The sequence below is a fragment of the Lottia gigantea genome (assembly GCF_000327385.1).
Source record: "Lottia gigantea unplaced genomic scaffold LOTGIsca_183, whole genome shotgun sequence".
NCBI classification, from domain to species: Eukaryota; Metazoa; Mollusca; class Gastropoda; family Lottiidae; genus Lottia; species Lottia gigantea.
In genome coordinates, this window is record NW_008708332.1 from 60,927 (window position 1) to 82,083 (window position 21,157).

Genomic DNA, 21,157 nt, shown 5'->3' on the forward strand with positions numbered 1-21,157 from the left:
TTTATCATAAAAAAATAGATCACGATTTGTTTAAAACAAAATAAAGACATCCTTAAATAAAAATATTCTTTCTCTAATTTTATTTTGTCATAAATTATTTCACAAAACACCAACTTGCCAGACATTACTTTAGAAACGTTGTGTGGCTTGTTATTAAAGAAATGTTCAAATATTATGGTCATAAGTTGTAGTAACTTACGAAAGCCGGGGCGGGACATTCCAACTTCCACTCTCTTTTTTTCATTCCGACTTCCAATTTTTTTTTTTGCTTCCGAGTACCGAATACCAATTGTTTTTTCTTTCAACTTCATTAACTTTTCACATGTATTGGCCTACATATAATCTTTTCGTCGGAACAAACTTTTGAAATATCATAAATATTTGAATATGCTCATAATAGGAAGATATGCTCGCTTTCCCCACACTACAGAAATAATTAGACCCAACAATTCGACAAAAAAAAAATGTCCGGCACATGGAATGAAATATCGAAGCTCTTGCAAATAATCCATGCCTCTTCCCATCCCCAATTCATGCTCTCATTGCCTGTACACAAATCCCAGTGACTGGGGCATTAGGCTACTGCTTTGCTTTGTTGATGAATATGTTTTAATATGTCTTTTTTTTAAATTTTTATTGGAAACACGGTGAATCAAATCGCTTAAGTCAAGTCGATGTTGTATTGGTACCGCATGCCTGTTACAGTCACTGCATTCTTTCATGTTACACATAAGCGTTTTAAACATTTTATTTTTAAGTGTCATCTATCCAGATGATATCAGGTGTCCTGGTTCCTTACTTTTTGAATTCTTTGTGTGATATTAATGCAAAATAATGCTAAAAGTTGGTACCCTTGTTCCTCTCTAGCCTGACTATCCCGGCACAGTTAAACCTTCGGATTTTGAATTCGATTTAACCTGGTCAGGTTGAAGGTATGCAAACGGGTTTTAGTCGTACATATATATAGATAGGAAAATAAACTTGATACTTCGTGTGACATAAACTGTACATTGCAACAAGTTAAAGATACATCAACAGTTAGAAATAAAAAAAAGCAGGTTATCCAGGCACAATTTTCTCCATGACAGACTGCATGACGCAGCACCACGAGCCCAATCAGGTGCAAGAAAGTATAGAACATAACTTTCGTACACCGGAATTAAAATGATATGCATTAAGGTGCACGAGCAATCAAAACGTCCTATAAAGCACCTAACTAGTGAGATTTAGACATATTGAATTAAAATAGCACAAAATCAAAATACAAAACATAGATAAAGCAATATCACAGAACGAACACCATAAAGTGGTGGTAATAAACAATGATAAAAAGCAGTCAATACACCACAACCCGAACCCGAAAGCAAAAAAAAAAAAAACAACTTTGAAATAGGAAGTAAAAAAAATATGTACATTTCTTAAAGATCAAGCAAATCAGACCACTGTAGTAATAAGTTAATGTACATTGTTGGTGTTGCTTCCCTTTAATTGTAATGTTCATACCAACAAGAGTTGTTTCCCTTCAATTTTTAATAAACATGGCTACCAAAACAACATGTGGGTTTTGACTCATTAAGTTCCAGATTTTGCCAAATCCGTTTACCATTGTAGTAATAAGATAGCTTGCCAGGCAAGGTAATATACGCCCACTGGCAGCTTTAATTTTAAATAAAATATTTAGCAGTACAGTAACAATCATCAGTATGAAATATTCAACATTCAGTCATACACTTCTTTTGAACTCTTTAGGGCGATACTGAATTATATTGAGTATGAGTTATTGCCCATGTTCTTGAAAACGTGTTCAATTTTTAGTAGGGCTGTGTATTGCGACTGAAAATCGTATTACGATATATTGCGATACATCTCCCTGTATTGTAATGCGTATTGCGATACATCTCCCTGTATTGTAATGCGTATTGCGATACATCTCCCTATATTGTAATGCGTATTGCGATACATCTCCCTGTATTGTAATGCGTATTGCAATACACCTCCCTGTATTGTAATGCGTATTGCGATACATCTCCCTGTATTGTAATGCGTATTGCGATACATCTCCCTGTATTGTAATGCGTATTGCGATACATCTCCCTGTATTGTAATGCGTATTGCGATACATCTCCCTGTATTGTAATGCGTATTGCGATACATCTCCCTGTATTGTAATGCGTATTGCGATATATTGCTAAACGTCGTTCAGTTGATATTTCGGCTTTTTATCCCAATTTGTGAGCAACTGAAGTTATGTTATGCATACCATCCTTTTTATACGCCCACATGAAATGGGGGGCGTATATTGCCGTCACCTCATTCCGTCCGTCCACAATTGCTCGTAAACACTCTACAAGGCACAATTCTTGACTGATTTCGATGAAACTTGGTATGGTTGTTTGTAATCTCCCAAGGATGAACCCTATTGAAAATCAGACGAATCGAAAAATATTTACTATGAGTTATTGCCCTTGTTCTTGAAACGCTCGTAAGCACTCGAGAAGGTGCAATTCATGACGGATTTTGATGAAACTTGGAATGAGTGTTCGTTATCGCCCAAGGATAAACCCTATCGAAAATCAGAAAAATTGAAAAATATTTAGTATGAGTTATTGCCCTTGTTCTTGAAAACACGTTCAATTTTAGCTTGTAAAGTCTCTAGAAGACATAATTCTTGATGGATTTTGACGAAACTTGGTGTGAGTGTTTGTAATCACCCAAGGATAAACTCTATCGAAAATCAGAAAAATTGAAAACATTTAGTATTAGTTATTGCCCTTGTTCTTGAAAACGCGTTCAATTTTTAGTTCGTAAACACTCTAGAAGGCACAATTATTGACGGATTGTGACGAAACTTGGCATGAGTGTTGGTTATATCCCATGGATAAACCGTGTTGAAAAACAGAAAAATTGAAAAATATTTCGTATGAGTTATTGCCCTTGTTCTTCAAACTCGTTAAAATTTTAGCTTGTAAACACTCTAGAAGGGACAATTCTTGACGGATTTTGACGAAACTTGGCATGAGTGTTTGTTATAACCCAAGGGTAAACCCTATTGAAAATCAGAAAAATCAAAAAATATTTAGTATGAGTTATTGCCCTTGCTATTTGAAAACGCGTTCAATTTTTAGCACGTAATCACTTTGATGAAACTTGGTGTGAATGTTCGTAATCACCAAAGGATGAACCCTATTGAAAATCAGAAGAATTGACAAATATTTAGTATGAGTTTTTGCCCTTGTTCTTGAAACCGCTTTCAAATTTAGCTCTTAAAAACTAAAAGGCATGATTCTTTCTGGATTTTGACAAAACTTGGTTTTATTATTCAGTCCTGAAGATTGAATATTTGCCTTCTAGAGTTTTCACGAGCTAAAGATTGAACACGTTTTCACTAGGGCATTTACTCATACTCAATATTATTCAGTGTTGTGCTTAAGAGTTCAAAAGAAGTGTATGACTGAAGGTTGAATATTTCATACTGGTGACTGTTACTGTACTGCTAAATATTTATGTTCAAAATCAAAGCTTAGTCTAAGCATTTATTATATGTTAACATGTATGGAATATTGGTGCACCCTAGTTAATATGCCAATAGAACGATATCCTAAGCAAGTGTACTTGATGTTAAAAAGTTCAGATCAAAATCTTGGTCGCACTACTTGGATAACGCATATGAGAATGTTATTGTTTTCGCTTGGTTTCGGCTTTATATTTTATGTTGAAAACATTGGCAATGTTAATCATTTCTTACAGTCAGTAAAATTAAGACTAAGTGATATTGATATTCAGGAGTGGTCAGCTAAGGTTATGTCACACGATAGTCTCACTGAATATAATTCTTTTAAATTTGAATTAAACCAGGAATGTTATTTGACATGTCATATTAGTATAAAATTGAGGAGAAATATCACCAGACTGCGTTTAAACCTACTACCCCTTTCAGAAAATCTCTATAAGAGAGGTGTTTGTAAGACCCCGATATGCCAGTTATGTAACTGTGGTAATGAGGATGTTTATCATTTTATGTTCACATGCAAAAATTTGTGTAATTTAAGAGTTCGATTTCTTCCGTCAAAATACATCAAAGATCACCATGACACGAACCTTCTATCAAGCATATGCACCTCAGAAAATAGAGCGTTATTAGTGTCAGTTGCTAGGTATATAGAGGCAGCTTTGCTGTTTAGAAGCTCTTGATTAGAGCTAATTATCGTTGTTTGTTCGCCCCCTTCCCCCATCTTGTCTTTGTTATTATTTATCAATATATTTATTTCTACACAAGTTATATACCTATGATATTTATATATTGTAATCATTAATGTATTATGGGTGAATGACCTTATATCACTGAATAGGAGCCGCGCTGGCTCAGTGAGTTAGACGCTTGCTCGCTAACCCAGGGTTCAATCCCGGCATAAGTCGAGATAATACCTTCGGATTTTTCAACCCCGTTTCCCCCTGTCAGTGATGTAGGTAAGAAGGGCTGACATGGAAAAAGCGTCTAGTCGTTCGGATGGGACAATAAACCGAGGTCCCGTGTGCTACAGGCTGTGCACGTTAAAGATCCCTCAGTTGGAAATCGAAAAAGAGCAGGCTAATGCCGCTGTCCTGGCAAAACTTCCCTCATGACACCCTGCATGGCGATGCCCGTCTTCATTAGCCCACAAGGTGCAGAAGAGTAGGACGTAAAACTCCATTCATTTCATTTCATTTATATCACTGAATAAAGATATTATTATTATAATTAACAATTTCACCAAGTTTCCTCAAAATCCGTCAAGAATTGTGCCTTCTAGAGTGATTATGAGGTAAAAAATGAACGAGTTTTGGAGAACAAGGGCAATAACTCATACTAAATGACGATTTTCGACAATTTTATTACCTAATTGTTTATCACTATCAGCTTTGACAGCAGTTAACCAATCAGGAATGGTGACGAATGAGATAAAGAATTGAGGACAAGAACAGGTCTCAAGATATATATTCCTTCCAGTAACTATGACGAAATATTTCAAGAACATTAAATATGAATATACTTCATTTATTTGTTTGCAGTAAAGTTCATCATAAACCAAATCTCTCCGGTGTTCAAGGTGTGGGCATGCTAATGTTCCTGGTCGGCGATTTTTGTCACCGATTTGAGTTTTCAAGAGTTTCACCGCATACGAGGAGACAAACTCCAATCGGTCGTTTTCCACCATGTCGATAATCACGTGCGGAGAATACAATTGAAAGGAAAATGAATCTGATTGGATGATGACAGCCTGTCTTGCCGTGAAATCACCGGCGACAAAACTCGCAGATCGAGACCGTTCGTATGCCCGCACCTTAACATGACTCCACGTAACGATTTTCATGATTTGCTATTAAACATTGTCCAAGAGTTGCACATTAGGATGAAGAAGAAAATCTGATTGCTGTCCATCACAGCAACTGACAATAATTAAGACATTTACAAATAAATACACAACTGGAATCAGAGTTTATTTCTATATTGCTAAATACCTTACATAGACTGTTAAGGTGTCTTACAAACATTATAAAGTATTTCTGTTTTAACCAAAGATCTTTAAATTGTCTTAAATCGAAAAGTACACAACACATGTTATAAATTTAAGTTACATTACATGTCATCTATTTACACCAGATGGAATTTCGTAACGTGTAATGTACGATCGTTCCTCTTTCCAACAATAATGCATAAATAAATTCTTTTAAAATATTAATATTTTTGCTGCCCAAATCTTAACTTCTTATGTATTTGTCCAACATCGGTGTGGTTTTCATAATCCGAATGTACTCGTTATTCTTTAGGATATGTGCCATGAACGGCTCAAAACAATATCTTAAATCATTAAATTTGGCTAAAAAAAAAATATTTTGTCAATATGAAGGATTAATTTGACTGACAGCTGGTCATTTGACCCTTTCAAATCTCATTAGTCATGCTCAAAAAAATGAATTTGGTGCAAGCAAAGAGCTACAATTTAATTATTACGTTAGCATTACAACAATAACAATACTTGGTCAAATAAGGATACTACAAAGTAATAAGGCCTCTTGATGTGAACTTTTCACACCTAGTTGTGAAATCAGTGGGCCAAAATGTGTTTTATTTTGTGCACTACTTGAAACGTACCCCCATTTCAAGCTGTGAATTGTAGCAAGTTACTCAATCGTTGTAATTGGGAATATTGGGAATAAGTAATATTTCATTGGCAAATTTGCTTCATACGTGACCTTATTATCTTCACAATAACATACTTGTTAATTTTCTATTGTAATGTTTCTACTGCTGGATTGACTATACAACCCCAGACAGTATTATACGGACCATCAAGTCAGACAATCATATTTTCAACAACATTGTTTTTCTAAAACATTGATTTGTTTCTAGTTTTACGTTTTAACAATACTTTTGGACATTTTGTAAATTACATTCAACAAACTAAGAGAAGATAACTACTGAATAAACGTGTTGCATCGGAGTTCCAACGTTTTTTAATTTGAAATTTATGGAGAATGTCATATTATGACATCTTTTCTAAGATACAATCGTTGCAATTATAAATTTTTTGACGGACAAATATGGGAAAAGTTGTGCAATTGCTTGCGGTGAAAACTAGAAATGTTCCACATAGTGATGCAAGATCAAATATTTCATTTTCAAAAGCTGCCATGAGCCACAGACACTATGCAGAGTATCTCAGCCTATGAAATTTAGTGTCACTAAGGAAATTTAGTATCACATTTAGAAACCATAGTTTGTATTATTCTGTAATTTCTTTCTCTTTCTCAAATATATTCGCAGACGGCAGTGGCAGCCATCTTTGTACTTGAATACGATTTAGATTATCTGGTCTTTCCAATACTGGTAAGCTTACCTTACACCATTAACAATTCAATATAATAACAATCAAAGCAATTACTGTATTTGATTAGACTTTTTTCTATAGTTATTAAAACTGAAATATAATCTTCTAAAACATATAAAAAATATGGCCTTGTCATCAGTTCATTATTATACAGTAAACCCTTATTCTGTGCTTTGCAATTTAATATCGTGTTCCACGCGGTATTTTATACCTCACTGAGAGGTTTTAAAAAATGAAAGATAATAAATACAAACATAAAGAATACTCCTTTTGCGCTGAAAATGAAAATCCGATTTAGACAGTTCTATTAATTATAATAAACCTTCTTGTTGCTGTTTGGCAATGTCTAATGACCATATTCGGTTACATCCAAGAAATATAGATCCAGATCCTTGAGTAACTTTATAATCTACACAAAAATCTACACCAAAATCTAGAGCAATGTTCCCTAATCCCGACTGAAAATTTTACCATAACGTATTATGTCGTTAATGGTAGAACGCCAAATTCATATAAAAGGTTTACGACAACATTTTAACGTCAATAATGATGTTATTTGGTTGGTGTTGAAAAACTAATGTACGAATTTTAGTAAACTAAACTACTACTTAATCTCAGTATTGAATCACATCTTTTGAAACAAATTCAGGTTGAAGTGTGTACATAGAAGTAAGAAGTAAGTAGCATTTTTTAAAAATATGTATCGCCAGTATTGGTGTTTGTGGTTTTGTATTGTCGTAGGTCATAGTTTGTAATACAAACTGTAATTATCTCCCTTGCTTTCATTCTCCATGATTGTTATTTAATAAACGTTCTCTAAATGCTCTATATGTCTCCGTGTTTGCCGTGCCATATAAAGAGTCAACTAACAGTTAAACTGGCGTATGAAGTTTTTTTTTGTAAAACTGTTGCATACTACCCCTTTTAGCATAAAGCTTTGCATAAGGTGAAGGTATATGCCGACTAAAACGAAAATGTTTTCGACAAACCTGAAATCATTTATACAGTTAATAGCTCATCTCCGGATGTTTGGTATTCAGGTCTGCTGTTTGCTAGCTGACTTCCTCCTTCGACATGCTGAAACGTTCGCTAGCTGATATTTTTATGTACTCGTCGTTGAAACAAGTCTAAGAGCAAACAAAATTCGGTGGCCTGGACAACAAATATTCGGTCAAAAACAAACAGTTCCGCTTTTAAGACATGTTAATATAATCGTCTGTCAGTTGGAAAGCACACCTCGTTACACTTACATATAACATACACAACAGTTGATTGAATATTGTGTTAAAACTTAGCAAATCAGCCAATGATAAAAAAAAAACTGGTTGCGGCTCTCGCTTGATCATATAACAGTTGGTAAGGTGAGTATGACAAAGTTAAAAGCGACACAAAACACCTTCATTCCTCCTGTTGGCACAATAGGAGTTGGGTTAGTCTACCTAGAGAGGCTAAAAGGCAGAAAATCGTCGCCTATCGCATCATATTTTTGCTGTCAACGATGTTAGATTTTTAGGCATTGAGAGGAGCATGACCAAAGCATGGCAATATTTGTGTAACGAAGAACCACCAGAAGAATAAGCATGATTTGTTTCGCATGGTTACTACAACATTAAAGCTTAAATGAAATGGTCTATCAATATAATTTTTAAAATTTATAAATGAAATACTTCAGTAAATACCACAAAAAGACGCATGGAGGCACACCACAGCAATATATACTGACAGTCGGGCTGATCAATTGAAAACTGTTATTAAATAACTTAATTCATCTAAGAGAAACTTGAAGATTTAGAGAATAAGGACAGGTAGTATTTTGGAGGTAGTGTTCGACATCCAGAAAATCAAAATTAAGGTATATTTTTAGCAATAATTCACATAGGGTTGAAGTACTACATGCCCAAATCCAGAAAGTCAAAATTAAGGTACATTTTGTTGCAAAAATTCACATAGGGGTAGAAAGACAATAGAAGCCGTCAATCACTCGGGCACTTTTGTTATGTTTTCTCTAGTAAAGCTCGGGAAAGGTTCGAAATAGAGTAAATATACAAGATCGATGTCTAGAATAAGTATACAAAGTTCCTTACGTAAGTATAAAATATTCACTATTAGAGTAAGATCTACTAATAACTAGGGTAAATATACAAAATTCCTTTGGGAAGAATGCAAGACCCACTATTAGATTCAAATGTAAGACAGAAAATGTCTAGAATAGATATACAGAATTACTTTCAAAAGTAAATATAAAAGATTCACTAATACAGTAAATACAAGATCCACAGCTAGGTTAAATATACAAGATCCACAACTAGGTTTAATATACAAGATGCACATCTAGGTTAAATTACAAGATTCATAACTAGGTTAAATATACAAGATGCACATCAAGGGTAAATATACAAGATACACATCTATGGTAAAATACAAGATTCATAACTAGGGTAAATATACAAGATGCACAACTAGGTTAAATATACAAGATGCACATCTAGGGTAAAATACAAGATTCATAACTAGGTTAAATATACAAGATGCACATCAAGGGTAAATATACAAGATCCACAACTAGGTTAAATATACAAGATGCACATCTAGGGTAAAATACAAGATACATAACTAGGTTAAATATACAAGATGCACATCTAGGGTAAATATACAAGATACACAACTAGGTTAAATATACAGGATGCACATCTAGGGTAAAATACAAGATTCATAACTAGGTTAAATATACAAGATGCACATCTAGGTTAAATACAAGATTCATAACTAGGTTAAATATACAAGATGCACATCAAGGGTAAATATACAAGATGCACATCTAGGGTAAATATACAAGATCCACAACTAGGTTAAATATACAAGATGCACATCTAGGTTAAAATACAAGATTCATAACTAGGTTAAATATACAAGATGCACATCTAGGGTAAATATACAAGATACACAATTAGGGTAAATATACAGGATCGACGACTTAGACAGATCTCTAAGGTTCCCCTCTAAGATACGAGGTCCACAACAAAGGTTGCAGACAGCAATCTTAGACGAAAAGCCCTCATTTATATAACCTCAAGGAACATCAACATAATGGGATTCAGAACCCAAGTTAAAGTTTGAATCTCGGTATACGACATGATCACGTTTGTAGATGTTTTCAGGTAGATCGTATATATTAGGCGGTCTGACTTGATTTCTCCTGACCATTTTCGATATTCTGAAGCAGACTATAACCAGAATGAATAATGTAAAGACAAATCCTGAACTCCAACCTACTGTTGACCAGATACCAGTTTCAACAGCATCTTCTATGTCAGCATCTTCTAATACATCTTCTACTACATCATCTACTACAACAGCTTCTTCATAAACAGATCCAGGCAAGACGACCAATTTGCTGAAAGTTTTGTCAGGACAAGGACAAAAGTAGGGTTTCAAAGGATAAACTATTTTCGACAACTGTGACGTAATGTTTCTGAAATAATAAAAAAGGTATATAATAACGACATGTTACGTCCGATGTTTCTGCTCATTGTATTCACGTAGGAACCAGGCATGACATTCAATGTTGTTATGATATGTCGTTACATAGTTTTACATAAACATTACAATTACAGAACTTAATGATGGCGTTGTGGGGTTAATTCACCATTCCCTAAATAGTAAACATTTCTACCTGTGATAGTAATAATACATTGTTCCATGAAATAAAACATAACTTGCAAATTTTATCAACGATTGTCTGTTCTGTAGGTTAAAATTGGTTCTAAAATCCATATTGCCGACACTGGTCCAATAAACCTTTCCTACTGAAATATAGAAAGCACGAACGACTGCTACTGAACTCATATATTTTAAATATTTTATAAATATTTTATAAAGTGACGCAATATAACCCGACTAACGTTATGTACATAAAATACGCTAGGAGAGACCACCATAGAAATAATTCCATGCATACTGGATGCAATCTGTTTGTTACGTAGAGGCCAAACGCGTTCCATATACTAATAATGATATAAATAAAAAGCTAAGAATTGAGTCGCATTAGCGTGTGAACATTTGATATCATAATCAGGAATGTTACCCGCAAAGTCATTCAAGTCAACAGATTCAAACCGCGGTTCGCTATTATCGGGGGTTGATTTGAGCCTTTAATATATGTAAATAGTCTCTAGGGTAAATCTTGATTGGCAAAACCTGAACAGGTTTCGTCCGTTCCAATGGCTGATTCTCAAGAAAAGACAGTCGTCATTTTAACCTTGCAATACAGATAATTCTAGTCACACATGCTAAGCTCAAATTTCAACGGTGAACTGTAAATACTATAATGTATATGTTTAACAATATGGGTAGGTTATTTGGTAGATGGTAAAATCGCAGGCTAAAGATACAAATTTCATCAGGCATTCGAGGTCCATAGGATGAGGCATTCAAGCAACATCTTTTAACACACTTACTTACCTAAAGATAATTGTTAGTCTAAATATATCGATACCAAAACTATTAAATATAGTACGCTGAAACTTTCAGTGCGGATTTTCGTGGTGTAACACTGCTGAATTGATTTATCAAGCTTATCAAAGAGTAACATGATCTATTTTACTGCTGTATGTATGTTTCAGTAATTTAGTTTATCCTTTAATTCCTTTTATCAATACCTACTTACGTTGTACATTCAGCGGAGCCCAGTCTTCAGGAAGATCTTGAACAACAATCTGATTTATATTAGAGTTTATTAGATATCTGCTTATTTGGTTATATCTTGGGCCGGACCAATACAAACTGGAAAACAATAGTTCGAGGTAGTATTATAAGCTTCTTAATCAAGGCAGTATGCAGACAGATATAATAAAGTAATCGTGTCCTTTGGATTTAACAATGTCATTTCGTCATAAACGAGTCTGTTGGTATATAACCTTGACAACCTTCCCGATAACATTAGCCAATCAAGTTCCAAGTGACGTCTGGTTCAATAACGTTCGAATCCTCGAATTAGTGACCTCAAATGCAAGTGGGGGTTGTTCGAAACGTTTCGAGAAATTCGTGTCCACTTTGGTTCTCAATGATCGTGTCAAAGCCCTTGCAGATGCTCCTTTCATTTTAGTATGCAACAAGAAGGACAAAGGGGACAACAAGAAGCTTGTGTTATTTTAGAGTAGGAAAAACTGTATTATTTAGTAGTCTGCTAGTGTTTCAGTGTTGCAGATAATTTCTGAACGATGCTAGTAAGTCTCATTTTATTCCAGCTGCACTAAGCTTAAAACAGAGTTTCATCTTACCAAACACTATTAAAGGCTTTGATTATGTCGCAGAACACCGTCCTTATATATGATCTTTGATCGATAGCTTTATGATACAGGAGCGGAAATTTTTCTTGTAGACCAGTTGAACAACTGATACAATTAACAAATTACATAGCACTTACCTGGCTTCGTTACCATAATAATCAATACTTAGAATTGAATTTGAAGGGTAAAATTCAGTTACTTTTACATCTTTTAAACGAAAGAGTTGTCTGTTGGTCTTTAAATCAAATTTCATTAAACCCCAATTCTTTTCAGCAAATATTATCTGACCATCGTGAACTCTGAAGACCATGATACCTAATCTATACAGAGCCACAGCACGCTGAAATAATACTAAAAGAAAAAGGTAAATCAGTTGATAAGATGTCCAATGGAAAATATTCTCCATTGGACATCTTTGTCGAAATAAATAAACCAAGTGTCAACTATCCAAACCGCAAAACGATATCCAAAACTCAAAACAACATATTGGCGAAACATTGATATGAAAAACCATGTTTTAACTTGGTCCTTCAACAAAATGACAGAAACAGACATGTTATATTATGCGATTAGGTCAAGATGACGGCCATTAAATGTCTGAAGGAGTCGGTGTGGTAAATACCCCATGGTTAAAGATATGTCCTCTTATTTTCATTTATGAAAATGAAAATGCTAATACTTATATGAATAGAACGCAGAGGTGTTCTAATAACCATTATACCAATAATACTATTTTGTCTCACATGTCCATAATTAATTCACAATTAGCTTAATTAGAAGAGAATTACCATCAGAATTCCAATGAGTGACCGATCAAGAAAGATCAAAAAGTCTTTTTTGCTTATCCAGACTGTACATACATGGACATTTATGATTGGTTAAAACTCTTGATTATATGCAAAAAGAACATAATGATATGATTAAGAATACACGATAATTCTTTAGAAACACTAATTAATCAAATAGTATACATAATTTGACACTATAAAATAAGGAAACCCATCTTTAAGCATTTTCGGGTGTCAATTTTGGTCTTGAATAAAAATTTCACCGTTGACATAGTGCTCATTACATCAAATGTTGAGCGATATAGGAATATTAAAACAGTTTAGCTATCAATGGACCAAGATGTTTTGTAATAATATTGTTCAATTTAAGTTGCCAAATGTGTTTTGAATGTTCAGTAGCATTTTCATATTTTTGATTGCACATGAATGTACAATATTTGTTTAAACGTGATTCCAGTCAGTAAAAGATATGTTTTACGATCATTTGTGTCAGTGTTTGTGACTTCAGCCATGTATATATCATTATTATTAGTTTTGCATTCACCATGTAGTGGACATGACTCTTTGTTCCTATAGTTACATGATTTAGATGTGTATGAAGTTTTGAATATTTAGGGAAGTGTTTTGGTGCAAGAATTTATGACCAATAATTGTAGGAACATCTTTACTGAATGAAAGTTTTAACCGGGTTACGTTACGTTTTCTATATTGTTTGGATCTGTTGGTATATGACAATCTTTCCGAAAAGCAGCTCGGCAAGGCAACGGCAGAAAAAAAACTGACCTACACTATTTAGAATTACGGTGAACATAGTTTATGTCGGGCCAGCATCTTTTGTTGATTTAATTGTGTTTTTCTAATATCAATTTCACCAGAAACGACCATAAAACGATCAGCAAAACGACCAGAAAAAGACCTCGAACTATTTTGCAATGAATTCTAAGCATGCTTTGTTAGGACAAACAAATGATTAATTGGGGTGATTAAATCTGATAAAATGCTCCTTCTTTGACTTTGGCTCAACAAAAAGTTCAAACCATAGCCACACTCGAAGGAACAAATTTACTGGAAATAAAAACCACATAAATATGAATAAACCGACTACTCCAACAGGTCATTTTGAGTCTTGATATTCGCGAATTAGAACACACGTTTTTAAAACACTGGCTGCAATAAAAAGTTAGAATGTTCTTATTGTGTATGCTGAAACGATACAGTAAATAAATCTTGTCATTTTTCAACATGAAATTTTGTGTCTATATCTATAGTATGCAAATGTTTAGCCACCCACCCCACTGTGTCGAGTTAAATCGTGAATTTAAGTAAGCGATCCATATTATTTATTTTTAAATTGAGTGGAGTGGAGATTATGTCGCTGACTGCATTTTCGACTTACCGTTTTTAAAATATGAAATTTTATTTGGTCTATGCTATACCATTGAAATCCTGGATTCATATATCCGGACTATTTTGACCACGGAGCAGAAAATAAATTGAAACATACAGAATTCCACTTTAGCACAGATAGCAGCTCAAAACAGGTTATAAACCTCCAGGTTTAAAGAGTGCTCCAAGAACTTAAATGATAATATTGTACATAGTTCTGCGCGAGCTTTATGATTGGTTCCCTGTCGAGAGCAGAATTCGCTTCAAAATTCTTTGCATTATCCTCAAAACAATTCACCTTCACAACGCTGTGAGTAGTATACTTTTAGGGTTAGTTAATTTCATTGACCTTAATGACCTGTGTTCTTCAGTTGTTATAGAAGTTTGGGGTTATTCATTGACCTTTAATGACCTCAATGTCGTCTGGACCTTAGCCATGATGCATCATCAGCATTAACAGTAGTCAATGATGCCAGCAGATTACTTATCAAAGAACGTATCAGCCACTACAGAAGTTCAAAATGAACCCTTCACAGGTTAAGAATTGAACTACAGGGCAAACTCAAAGAAGTGTTATCACCACAAGATTATGATAACCATCTATCCATGACCGAAAATGCCAATACTAGAAGAATCCAGATCGAAACAGAAGTATAAGCTAGCCAAACTCATCAGGAATAAGCAAAATAATAACCAACAATTAAGCCATATCAATATGCAAACTGATTACAGGAAGAAAACAGTCGTCAACATCTCGTCCAAACCCCTCACCACTGACCAAATTAACCTACTAGCCAAGGGTCTGAAATACCGTGCCATCATTAAAACCATATCCAAAGAATTTTTAGTTACCAATATTAAGAATGGACTTCCAACAACTAGCTCCCAATGGTCAAGTTGATCATGTAAGATACCAAATCCTCAACATCATCAAGAAAGCAATACCGCAAAGACCGAACCTAACCAACCAGGACAGAACAGCTATGAGAGAACTCAACCCAAGACTAAACCATTACAATTGTTCTAGCCGATAAAGAGAAGGCAACAGTATATAGATACCGACCATTTAGAAGAATTAGTAGAAAGTAATCTAGCAGATCAAACCACCTACCAAAAAACCAGCACTGACCCTACAGCAACCCTTAACCGGAAATTGAAGCTGAAATTTAAAGAACTTGAAGAGAAGCAAGAAATAGATGGAGCTGTAATGTCATGCTAATATTCATTTGAGAGAATCGATACAAGTGAAATTATAATCAAAATTGAAATAATACAAATTAATTGCTATCATGTTTGAACTCATTTAGACCAAGTTAGAGAGTTAAAATAAAATATTAAAAAAGTAAATTTAATATTTGTAACATATTGGACTGAATTAATTCCTTTTGATTCAATATTTTATATATATGATTGACCACCAAGATAATTCAACACTTGTTTCATTAAATATTAATTGATTTTCTCATATGAGTATAAATATGAGTGGAATAATAGAGTTCTACAGTTCCAGTTATTTTCCATCTTACACCTCTTATGTATATTTGAATCTTAACTAGTTAAGGAGAACAAATAAAGTAGTTTGTATTTGTAAAGAGTCTTCACATATATATACGGGAGCTGGGATGCTAGAAAGCTCTACATAAACAGCTCCATATTACTCACCCAACCCCACCTTATGCTAAAGCACAGATCAAAATTCATAAAGATCCAGTAAAAGTGAGACTTTTTGTGTGTTCTGGGAATAGTGGTTACTTTAAGTTATCTCAATATCCTTGCCCCACTTAATTAGTTATGATTTAGTAGATCTCTTCACTAATGTGCCAACTGACTCAGTTTTAGACATTCTTACAAACCGTGTATCAGCTATCCTCTCAGATTTAACACCAAACTAACTGTCAACAGCACTGTGGAATTAGTTAAATTGTGTATATCAACAACATACATCACCCGGAAGAGCGACATCTACAAACAAGTACATGATCTACCCCATGGGATCCCAGATCAGCCCACTCCTCACCGAAATCTACATGACCTTTTTTGAAGAACTAGCTTTATCTACAACCATTTCATTTCAACCCTGACCTGCCAAGCCAACATCATATGTAATAAAAAATCATTCGAAGATGAATTCAACCACCTTAAAAACTCCTTCATCAGCCTAAACGAATACAACCCCAAAATAGTGAAATAGTCATAATCAACGCACTTATGTCGACTTGCAAGAGACCTTCACAACCAAAATCTCCCTTATATTTCAATATCCCCTATGTAGGAACGATCAGCCATCATATCAAAAGAACGTTAACCCAACAAATAGGAGCGACAGTAGTATTCTCTGACAGTACATCTTTGGAAACATTGATTCACGCTGAAGTGAGAGGAGAAAATGTATAGTGAAACCTTCTAAGATATTGACACCTTTTAGGTCTTTCCAGGTAAAATCACCCGTAGCTAGCTCTTGGAATTATATTCTTCAGCATTACTAGTACTGCACAGTATTGCATAATCCCTTCAGATAGACTTCAAACTTAAGATTTTACATTCCATTTCAAGTCTCAAGAAAAGATGAGTCGGTATTTAAACTTGCAACACGGATAATTGGATACATTTGGACTTGAAGGGTCGATTTTGACGGTGAGCTCTACACAATTACTGATAAGCTAACATATTCCAATTTATGAGAGTAAGGTATGAATTTTGTGAAACGGATTAACGGACCGGTCCCTATCCCAAAATTTAAAAAAAGTATATCCTACCTTGGAACACTAATCCGTTTTTAAATTTCTCCGACAGATTCACACTAGTCTTGTTGTCGTCTACATCGAGTGAGAAAAACCCGTTCGGTGTGACCCAGTAAAGGATACGTTGTTTCACATCGGCTGTAACGAATTGGATAGGTCCATCTGAGCCATTTTGATATAGTTGCCATTTATTATCTCTACAAATTTTTATGTCGTTAGAATTCAGGGAAGAATTAAAAAACAGCGGTTCTTCTGAAAATATAATTCGTTAGTTAGTTTATTTATTTATTGTAATCTTTTAAATATTGGAATATCTTCCCATTGGATCATTGTAGACAATCTCTAGCCGTTATAATATTAAAAATAAAGAAATTTTGTGAACTGTTCATCTGAAAGCGGGCAAGTGAATACTATCTTGTTTAGAATGCTATGAAAGCCGATATTGTGCGAATTCTATTTTATCCCACGAATTATTTGTTTCAAGTTCCTCATCATGCAGTTTTGTAATATCTTGACCCCATTCTTTCTGAACATTGAACATTATTACTTGATGTGTTTTAATGGAATTTGTCAAATCACGAATAATATTGCGGTCAAACTGGACAATGAAATCGAAGAAAATGCCAAACTACCTGAAGCAACGCTATACAATCCAAGAATTAAAAACTGCACAACCAGTATAATCCTTGCGATATCAGTGGCAGTCATCTTGGTAAATGAACACGATTTAGATTCTCTGTTTTTTTTTCATAACTAGGAAACTTATCTTACATCATTAAAATTTCAATTTAATAACAATCAAAACTAGACATGTTCGACTGTAACCATATCTTTAATGGACTATTTCAAACAGTGGTTTTTGAATGTTGCACTCTGACCTACCTATTAAATTAACACCATTTGACTTCATGACCTGTTACATAATCTTCTTAGCTCTTTGTAAAATTTACATCTTGTCGAATTAGAGTGCGATGTTATTTTTAAAATTTTCATAATTTTTTTTAATACATATTGATCTATATGTTGTTTTAAAGCTGTGAATTTGCACATTATAATTCAGTTCGAATTTTTCAATTGTCCATTAAAGTCAGCAACAATATTAATTAGAACTTAATCAAGAGTCCATATACGTATCATAATAACCTATTTTCGTCAATGCACGTTTCGAAAAGGGTTGAAAACTAAAACATTGCTAGAAAGCTTATGGCAGGCACATTACAATAACATCAAATTAAATGGTGACAAAGTTCAAGTTCATGTTTTATAATCCTCCGAATATACGAAAAATATGAGTCTTAAAATCAAAAGGTAATGTACCAAAATCAAAAATCTGGGTCAGGTTAGACAACTGAAGTAGAAAGATGGGGGTTGTGGACTTCTAGAGAACCTGGGTATTTTTCTTACTTACATTAACAGAACAACCGGATTAAAAATGTAGTCTGCAATACATTTAACTGGGGTTATGAAGCGAACCATTCGTTATAATATCATGCTAAACATGAAATACGTCGATATGCATGATATTGAAGTCGCTAAAGGGTCGATATATCGGCTGCATGTTATCAAGGAAAAGCTGTATACTATGATATTATCATTTAAGTTCTTATTTCTTGGTGTTTGACTTTATAATGACGAGATATATTTAATTGAAACCGAATAAGTAGGAGTATGTGTGCTAAAAATTCGTACACAAACAAAAAAACATCAGTGACGCTAAATTACGTCGTAAAACTTTTAAATAATTTTGGCGTTCTAAATTTAAAAGCATAATTCTTTAAAGTAAAACTTGATTTCGCTCTAGATTTAGGTGTAAATTATAAAAAAATTCGAATTCGCCATTAAACTGCATGGAAGCAATTTGTATTTGTATTAACTATCTTTTATTAACCGCTCCGCTCGGTAAGGTATAAATTACCAGGTGGAGCACGATCCCATAATTTCAAAGCTTGTAGTTTCAGCACAGAATAAGGTTATACTCTATAATAAACGATGTACTGATGACATGGCAATATTTATTTATTTCAGTTTTATAAAAGCGATCAACTTATCTCAGTCAAGATTAGATTTCATTTTTAATAATCATAGAATATATTCTCATTAAATAAAATGATCACTTTAATTGATATTAAATTCAATTGATAATGATGTAAGGTAAGCTCACCAGTATCACCAGAGGATCACATTCGTATTCATTTGCCATCACTGTGGCAAGGATAGATCTAACGTGGCGTAAAAACTGAAAATGTATCAAGAAAGGTTTTATACAATATTACAAACTATTTTTTCTTGATGTGATACTAAATTTCATAGGCTGAGATACTCTACTCTACCATATTTACCCGTCACAAAATTTATAATTGTATCGATTGGATTGTTATAATATAACATAATCCATATATTACAAATTACAAAACATTGGAAATCAGAGGCACATTAATACAGCAATTTTCTCTTGACTTGTCTGATATAATTTACAAAATGACCCAAATATTTTGTTAAAACGTAAAAATACAAACAAAACAAAAAAAACGATTGAAAAGTCTCTTTCTTACTTGAATGTCCGAAGACAACTCACTCCTTGACTAACAAAATACTGGTCTGGGGTTATAAAGAAAAACAGAATAAAAAGAAATTGTATTTTACAAGGGTAGCAACTTTAGTCCATCCTTTCTAACAGCTGGTCGTTGGGCCAACTCCGCACTGATCTTTCCCGGATTATCCATACCCATTTACAGCTAGGTCGACTCGAAGTATAAATGAAGATGACTTATTCAAGGTCATCGGACTAAACAGTCCGATCGAGAATTGAACCCACAGCCGCCATATGGCCAATCCAGCAGTAGAAACATTGCAATAGAGAATAAGATGTATTTAGATATTGACGTGACGTCTGAAGAAAATTAAAATCACCAATCGTTTGTCTCTATGGTTATAATGATAAAAAAGCCAGTAGTTTTATTTGATATTACAATTTGAAATATTTCATTGAAACCATTCATATTATAAAGAGGATAAAGAGTACATTCTGATTATGATTTCTGCAAATAAATTGAAGTCTGAATGTTGTAAGTTAAACCCTTACATATATTGAAAAGGCCAATTTGTTAAATTTGTTATCATTAACCAAGACGACTGCCATTTATCTCACAGTTTTTTTTATTCTTGGATTGTATAGTGTTGTTTTACGTAGTTTTCATTAGCCCACATGTTGCAGAAAAGTAGGATGTAAAACTCCATTCATTTCATTGTCTAGTCTGACCACAACCTTATACTCTGAGTTGAAAAATTCCTTTCAAACATAACTGATTTAGGGTGATTATAATAACATAACTGAACCACAAAATTATCCATCTTTCCAAATATATTTGGGTTTAGCAGATCTAATCTAAATGAAATATTTCGGGGCTGCGAAAATCCCCCTTAACTAGGGCTTATTTTTCTGTCTCTACAAAAGCCTACAACTTTCAAAAAAGCTATCAGAGATATCAGAGGCTCGAATAGAGGCTGATGTTTCGGTCTAGCCAAAGCATTGAAGTAGGTATATGTATGCAATACTATTTATTCTATACGAATATCGCTCCGACCATGTAAATAAAACATAAAATCATCTGAATGTGACCCGACGATGTCAAGCTCATCCTACCTCTTTGTTAATATTTACAATATCTTAATATTTTTAAAAAATTGAACCTTAATCATGAGATATGCATAGAATTATGAATAGATATATCTATGTATATAGTACGCATACGTATATAGGGAGAACCTGTGTATTAAATACACACCAGGGGCCTTATATACCATTTATTTGGCTAATATCATATTTTGACGTAAACAAGTGGTTCCTTTAAATAAAACCTACGTGTACATAGAACGCACCAGTAAATAGTACCAACAGTATATTGTTACACACCTGTATATAACATGCACCAGTACATTGTACACACGGCAAATAATACGCATCGATTATTACGTACCTGTATATAGTGCATATATTACTCATCTGTATATAAGACACACCAGTGTATATATACAATAACTCATATAAAATATTTTTTGATTTTAAATAATGTTTATATACGCCC

The 21,157-nt window shown here is 33.8% G+C and overlaps 1 protein-coding gene across 1 annotated transcript; it reads right to left on the bottom strand.

The window, feature by feature from the left end:
• Nucleotides 1-7,180: 7,180 nt before the first annotated feature.
• Nucleotides 7,181-17,780, bottom strand: LOTGIDRAFT_239002 (hypothetical protein; the record flags this gene model as incomplete). The annotated part of the gene is made up of 8 exons (XM_009052454.1): nucleotides 7,181-7,327; nucleotides 10,143-10,341; nucleotides 10,543-10,675; nucleotides 11,536-11,651; nucleotides 12,149-12,262; nucleotides 12,295-12,508; nucleotides 17,088-17,324; nucleotides 17,705-17,780. The coding sequence occupies 8 exons, from the start codon at nucleotides 17,778-17,780 to the stop codon at nucleotides 7,181-7,183; spliced, it is 1,236 nt and encodes a 411-aa protein (XP_009050702.1).
• Between the last annotated feature and the right edge of the window lie 3,377 nt (nucleotides 17,781-21,157).